Source organism: Penaeus vannamei, chromosome 20 (assembly GCF_042767895.1).
Source record: "Penaeus vannamei isolate JL-2024 chromosome 20, ASM4276789v1, whole genome shotgun sequence".
Classification (NCBI taxonomy): Eukaryota; Metazoa; Arthropoda; class Malacostraca; order Decapoda; family Penaeidae; genus Penaeus; species Penaeus vannamei.
The window spans coordinates 15,239,707-15,247,206 of NC_091568.1; the positions used below are offsets into that span (position 1 = coordinate 15,239,707).

A 7,500-nucleotide genomic window follows, 5' to 3' on the forward strand; every position below is an offset into this window, starting at 1 on the left:
TTATCATTATCATCATTATCTCCTTATATTATTATTTCTTTCATTTATCATTTATCATATATTTGTTATGCCTACATCTATACCCCTGTAGTATTGTCCACATTTCTATAGATACTTAAACTTCCTGTTGCATTTATTTTATATCTATTCACTGATGGATTATTTTCTTATAAAAATTTGTATATGTGTGTAAGGAGTTGGGGGGTGTACCTGCTACCCATAATTTTGGGAACTTACCACTTATTTCTTACATGTTAATAAGTATTCTTTATCTTTTTGTAAAGCTTTTTTGACTACAATTAATCTACATTCCTGGCTCTCTTCTCTTTTCTTATCTTCCTTGTTTTTATTTCTTTTTCTTCATCTATCTCTTCCTTTGTTCTTTTGTCTTGATATATGGTCATCTATTTTAGTTTTCCTTAAGAAGATTTCTGTCTCAGCATGTAACACTTTCTTATTGGTGATTAATCTGTACCTGTAATCAGGAGATATGTTGTTCGATTAAGAATTTATATTCCTATTAGTGCAACAAAAAAATTTATTGCATGTGAATGGAATCTTGGGCAATGAAACAGCAGGTGATCTACTTTTTTTTCTTGAACTTACAATACATGCAAGAAAGGTTTTTTGATCTTTATCTAAGTGCTGCTTTAACCTGGGGTGTTTTCATGCTTATTACAAAAACATTTAATTTACTATCATTGGATGCCACTGGCAATGATGAGTAATAAGGCTTCCAGACAAAAAATTGGGTTCATCTATTTGTTCCATTAAGTATTCCCTGATCTTTTTGTTATATAATTGCACTGGTTATTTAGTAACGTAATTCTACATGAACTTCTGATGATGTTGTTATTTTTAATTTCCCTGTTGTGATTTAATGATGATGTTTAGTATTTTACTTTACAAGTATTTTTGTTGTAATCAGCCCAAGGAAATACTTGTTTGCACTTCATTTGTATTTTTGAGTGTTTTTCATTTGTGTCTATTGAGTGTTTGACTTTTGCACCTGTTTTATGATTGTGTTGCTGTTTTTTCTAAGATATGTATTGTTATGCTTATTGTTACTATCATTCATAATTCAGTGCTCTTATTTTTAAATTGAATTCATCTGCCACTTTTTTAACTTTGTCTCTATGTTATTTCTAGTTCTGTTGTTTTGTTTTATGTCTACAGTCTTTTGGTACATTGTGAATTATCATCACAACAAAAACAGTATGTTGCTAACAATAATAATATTGCCTACACTTGCTACACATCTCTATAATTTTGCAAGTTAACATTTCCAAAGTCCTAGCCGTATCTTACACCATAGATGAAAAGTGTTTTATTTAATGTCAAGGTAACCATTCCATATCTTTTCTATACTCAATTCCCGATTGTTATCCACTTTCCGGTTATTTTATGGGAGCCATATTTTTGTCATTGTTTTTGCCTCTGTTAATTTTATTCTGTTAATTATTCTATCATTGTCTATATTATCCAGAATTAATTCTTTTGTGGCTTGGAAAAAGTAAATTGTTAATTATACCGGATTCTTGTTGTTTACAATTCAAAGTGTCCTAAAGTGTTTAAAGTGTCAGTCACCTATATGTTGTATTTTAGTAGTTTAATTTTTGATATATCATTTACCTCAAATTCCATTGCTTTACTCTATCCTAAATACTTTTTCCTTTCTTTGTACTTTTACAGGATTTTAGGCTCTCCATGTTCTAGAATTCTCCCTGTGTCCTCTATGATGTATATTTGGAATACTGATTCATTGACTTCTTCTGTTCGTTCTATTAAATTGTTAAAAAGCTAAGTTACATAATGCTCCATTTAATCAAACAAATATGTCTCGATTTACTTGCTTTTATTTCGATGTGGCGTTTCTCGCAGACCTGCTGAAATGTCAGCTGCTACTTCCGTCCGGTTTCTTTAATTCTTTCGATTGCTCTTGTGATTAAGCTACGTCCCTTTGTTCTCTTCGTTTTCGGGACTATTTCAGGATCACTTCATTCTTGTTTCACTTTTACATGTAGGGAGGAAATTTCGTTTGTTCCTCCTTTTAGTAAACACTATCGACTTTTTCCAATGACGTCACGTTTGGGCGCTTAAGTTACTAGACTGTAAATAACTGTTGGCAGAGAATCATTAATCCCCTTTGTAAATTAACTATTAAAATGGAACGTGGTGTTTTAGAAATGTAAATGGTACCTCGTTGGGTTTAGATATAACTGAGAGACATTGCATGAATTATATGATTTACTGTTTGTATGATGAATGTGATACTGTAGGAGTTGATACAGTAAGAGTTGAAGCGTATAATTTTTTTTTCAGAAAATTGAAAATAAATTCTGTTTAAATTAGAGTACAAGGCTATCAGTAATAGGAGGAATATTATAATCATAGCAGTAATAATTTGGAAATAATAACAAAATGAAAAATCATTTAGATAATGACAATAATCACAATAATAAAAAAATACTGATGATAATAATAATAATGGCGATGATAAAACAATGAGATTAAGAAAGAATTGTGAAATGGAAAATGGGCAAAAAGATTCAAGAATGTCATGCAAATTTACCCTTTAATACTTAGTATTCAAATTCTTACTATTACTGAATACCAAACTTTATATTGAAAAATATAAACATCTTTCCCATATTCACGTTGACATGTAGAAAAGGTATGAATGGGAATGAACAGCTTCACAAGAGTTGTATTTGACCGGTTTCGAATATACCTTCGTCGGAAATAAATACATCAGTGAAACTACTGATGTTAATAGATATCAGACGTGAGCCGATGCATCACTTGAAGACCGTGACCTCATGCTCATTAAACGCATAGTTGCAGCCGCGATCTTCTACAATTTGAAGCTGCCCGACGCGTGTTGACATTCTCCTCCGTCGCGATGTATAATTTCTTTTTGCTGTTTGCTTATTTTGGTTTACTTCTGCCTCCTTTCAGTCTGGTATCTGTTCTGCTTCATGAACCACCATGGCGTTGGAAGTCCTGTAGTGACGGACTTCAGACCGATGTTCACTGATCCTGGTGTTGAAACCACGTCTCATTTCACCAAAGTATGCCTTATCGCATCTGCTGCAGGGTAGTCGACATACAGTAGCTGGGGTTGTTCTGGGATTGTTTTCAGGCTTTTTGTCACGTTTTTATGCCTTATGTATTTTCACCGGATGTACTGGCAATTTTCTCTGTACTTCCGAAGTACCTGCAGATCGCCTGGGAAATTTTTAGATATCGCTAATTTACGCTATATTCTGATTCGTACTTTTTCAACATGTTTTAAATTCCTATCCTTGTGATTTTTTTATAATAATTTTCATGTAAATATATATATATGTGTGTGTGTGTGTGTGTGTGTGTGTGTGTGTGTGTGTGTGTGTGTGTGTGTGTGTGTGTGTGTGTGTGTGTGTGTGTGTGTGTGTGTGTGTGTGTGTGTGTGTGTGCGCTTTCAGTACAATATAACATAAGGGAACATACAGGCTATACTTTTTTCATTATCTTTTTTTAATAGGGAATTTCTGTGGTATGAACAAATATTCACTTTGAAAAAAACATAAAATATTTTGTCATAAATAAATATTTAAATGAGGGAAGATCAAACACTGTGTAGTATTACATTCCAATCCATTTTGTGATATACTGATGACCAAAGACAACATAAAGACAAAATTTTAAGAAAATGAGCCAGTCTAGTTCTGTTAATTCTGTATATACTTTCATACACTTTTAACTATTTCCTTTTCTGATTACTAAATATTTTGCATTGTCTATCTGTATACTAAATACTTGCTTATCAATAACACATTATATTAATTACTAGTATAGTTATTCCTTTGAATCTCTTAACTTTTCTTCATCATAATGTTCACATTGGTAAACCAAGAAGAAACCTTTACAAATATAGACTGCAAAGCCATGAACAGTTAACTATAATATACTTTACCCTTAAAAACATACCTTATGAGGGTATGCATGCCCGTAGGTGTTCTCCAAGCAATTGCATTTATCAAATGTTTTGTTAGTTTAAACTTTTATCTATAATATTTATGTGTTCATGTTAGTGCACTACAGTAATTAGATGAAGCACACAAACTTAAGTATATCGATGTTTACGTTATAGCTGAAGGCTTAAACTAATAAAACATTTAAAAAGACAATTAGTCTGAGAATAGTCTTTGGACACATGCCTTCATATGGTCAGATACAGATTTGCCAGATTAGAGCACTAAATCCTCAATTCTATTTACTAAAGTAAATAGTCAGTCTGCATAAAAAATAGCTACAATTTTGGAATCTTAAAAATCAAAATCTATACACGAGAAAAACATCACAACCATTCCCAGGTGTCTTGTGGAAATATTGGTACAATTTGCTTTTTATCTTCTACATCTTCAAGCATTTCTAAATATAGGATGCACATCATTTAACAGTTAACACCAATTTACACAGACAATATAAAGTGAAATTGCAGGAAAATCATATACTGTTAAATGGGAAGAAATGTGACATAGATATAGTAATCATTACAAGCTACATGAAAGAGAAAAAAAAATGTAATACAAGGAGAAAGGAAAGAGCAGAAAATGAAGGTAAAATTAACAAATCTCTAGAAATTTTTATTTCTCCTTTATTTAGCTCAAAATACATCATCTGGTATTAGAATAAAACATTTCAGGAATAATCTTAAAAATCTTACAAAAGGCTTTGGAAAATTGGACTTTCTCAGATGACTAGGCAAATGATGTCCAGGAAACAATATCAACAAGAACAAGAATAATATGTAGAAGAACAAGAACACAGCAACAAGTGAATGAGAAGATGGAATAATCACATTTATTATTTATGATAAATTGTACTTATTACAGGTTTGAGAAAATTGACAGAGCCTTTGTTGCACTGGTTTTCATGTGCTCATGTCAAACACTTGTAAATGCTACTATATTTTTTCTTCTTTTACATATCCATCAACTTTTTTGTAATATCTCTGATGCTCTTCCTCAGATGACAGATCCTCACTATCTGATTTACTGCAATGTCTGTGATTGCTTTTGGATTTTTTCTTCTTGTGTTTTCTCTTGCTTTTTTTCTTTTTCATTTTCCGTTTCTTCTTGTGGTCTGTCGAAGTGCTCTCTCGTTCATATGAGCTGCCCCTCTTCTCTGATTCTGAGCTTGACAGCTCTCCATCCTCTGTATGCTTTTCAACTTTAATTCTTTTTTTAAATTCCCTCTCATTCCTTTCTCCATACCTACCTTCCATCTTGTTTGAATAATGTTCCCTCTCTGTCTCATATTTCCTCTCTTTTCCTTCTGGACAGTAGTATTCAGAGTGGTATTTCTGTCTTTCTCTTTCCTTTCTATCCTTGTAATAATCTTTTTCAAATTCACTTATATATCTTTTATCCCTTTCTTTTACTTTCTCTCTTCCACTTTCTTCCCATGATCTTTCTTCTCTACTTCTTCCTCTGTACACACCTTCCTTTTCTCTTTTATAGTCTCCCTCCCTCTCTCTCCTCCTGTCTAGCTGTTTGTCATCTCTTGCCTCATCAAAACTGCTTCCCCATCTGCTACTGTTTTTTCTATATTCCCTCACTTCATAATCACACCTCTCACGGTTATCTGCCCTCCTATAAGCTATTTCTTCTTCTCTACCCTCTCCTCTGTTCCTCTTCCTTGACTCATTGCTATCACCTCTGTCTACTCTTCTATTATATCTACTGTCACTCTCCTGCTCTCTTCGCCTATCATGCTTGTCTCTCTCATCACCACGATCATAAGACCTTCTAAATGGGCTGCTGTCATCTCTGGAAGAACTAGCACTCTCTTTCCTGCTGTGGGTGACGCAGTCCTTTTGGTCACTAGGATGCTCTCCCTCCTTGCCAATTTCATCTCGGAGTTCAGAAGTTTGATGAGGAGCATCGGTTTCTAATTCTGTAGCTCCTATATACACCATCATGTTGTGTATTATTTCTCTAGCCACCTGAGAGAGAAATAAAAGCCATGTTAAAGTTCCAAATAGTAAGGAATAATTACTGGAGACCTAAAACTAACATGAAGTAACAAACATACTTCAGTAATCATATAGGAACATTCATGGTAATAGTTATACATCTGGCACAGGTTAGCTAAATACTTTTTCCTTTACAATAAACCTTTACAATAAGCATTACAACACTGTTGCAACAGTGCAAAATCAAGAAAAAATATAAGATTATGCAATTTCTGTAGCATCTATGCCATTAAAAAGTCATGTGTATTACTTTCATTCATATAATATACCTGTTATTTCAAGAACAAAATATCTATACAGAATATATGAATGATGAAAGGGGCTGGACATCAATATACAAACAAACAACTAAAAAATATATAGAAAAATTTTAAGTAGAACCTACTTCTGTATGACTTTTGTTTTTTGTCGAGACCTTCGTTCTATATGCCTGCCGTCGCCTCTTGAAATCCCTCATTGCCTTTGCCAACTCAAGGCCAGACAGTTCCTTTGGCTGCTCCTCCTTCTTGAATACATTCTCCTGCATTAAGAATCATTTTAAGAATTTGTTGACTGGTGTTCCAATAGTGTCTGTGTGTGTGTCTGTGTGTGTGTGTGTCTGTGTGTGTGTGTCTGTGAGTGTGTGTGTCTGTGAGTGTGTGTGTCTGTGTGTGTGTGTCTGTATGTGTGTGTCTGTGTTTGTGTGTGTGTGTCTGTGAGTGTGTGTGTCTGTGTGTCTGTGAGTGTGTGTGTCTGTCTGTGTGTGTCTGTTTGGTTGTGTCTATCTGTCTGTTTGGCTGTGTGTCTATGTCTATCTGTCTGTGTGTCTATCTGTCTGTGTGTCTATCTGTCTGTTTATCTATCTGTCTGTCTGCCTATGTGTCTATCTGTCTGTGTGTCTATCTGTCTGTGTGTCTATCTGTGTGTGGCTATCTGTCTGTGTGTCTATCTGTCTGTTCGTCTATCTGTATGTGTGTCTATCTGTGTGTGTGTCTAACTGTCTGTGTGTCTATCTGTGTGTGTGTATGTATGTGTGAGTGTCTATCTGTGTGTGTGTGTGTGTGTGTGTGTGTGTGTGTGTGTGTGTGTGTGTGTGTGTGTGTGTGTGTGTGTGTGTGTGTGTGTGTGTGTGTGTGTGTGTGTGTGTGTGTGTGTGTGTGTGTGTGTGTGTGTGTGTGTGTGTGTGTGTGTGTGTGTGTGTGTGTGTGTGTGTGTCTGTCTGTCTGTCTGTCTAAATATACATACATACAAAAATCATAACAATACAATATCCTAATAATGTCACACTACACCAATAAAACAAAACCCTACAATATATAGCAAGATTGTTATATGTAAAATACAGACCATCATGGAGAGCTCTGGTGGAGGGGCCACTCCAGCTGCATTCTTCAATGTGTATTCGTACAATGCCACCCGCTCTTGCCTTGAGAAATTGGCAATCAATTCTCCAGCTGCTAGTGGAGGTTGCCTTTGATCAGGTGCATCTGGTATAAACATAA

General features: G+C 34.4%; 2 protein-coding genes across 11 annotated transcripts in view; both read right to left on the reverse strand.

Moving 5' to 3' along the window:
- Positions 1-2,111, reverse strand: part of LOC113804711 (TM2 domain-containing protein biscotti) — a 4,332-nt gene extending 2,221 nt beyond the window's left edge. The window contains exons 1-2 of one of the 8 annotated variants that reach the window (XM_070135075.1): positions 1,854-2,111; positions 252-475 (exon numbers count right to left, since the gene is read on the reverse strand). The gene's annotated coding sequence lies outside the window, so the exon portion shown is untranslated. Of the gene's footprint in view, positions 1-237; positions 476-1,849 lie in introns of all 8 variants that reach the window. The other 7 variants (XM_070135072.1, XM_027355592.2, XM_070135071.1 and 4 more) reach the window with 7 other exon arrangements.
- Positions 2,112-4,625: 2,514 nt separating this feature from the next.
- Positions 4,626-7,500, reverse strand: part of LOC113818467 (pre-mRNA-splicing factor 38B) — a 7,491-nt gene continuing 4,616 nt past the window's right edge. For all 3 annotated transcript variants that reach the window (XM_070135076.1, XM_027370642.2, XM_027370641.2), the window contains exons 5-7: positions 7,346-7,485; positions 6,405-6,539; positions 4,626-5,989 (exon numbers count right to left, since the gene is read on the reverse strand). In XM_070135076.1, coding sequence (XP_069991177.1) covers positions 4,949-5,989; positions 6,405-6,539; positions 7,346-7,485 — 1,316 coding nt within the window. In that variant the 3' untranslated portion in view covers positions 4,626-4,948. The remainder of the gene's footprint in view (positions 5,990-6,404; positions 6,540-7,345; positions 7,486-7,500) is intronic.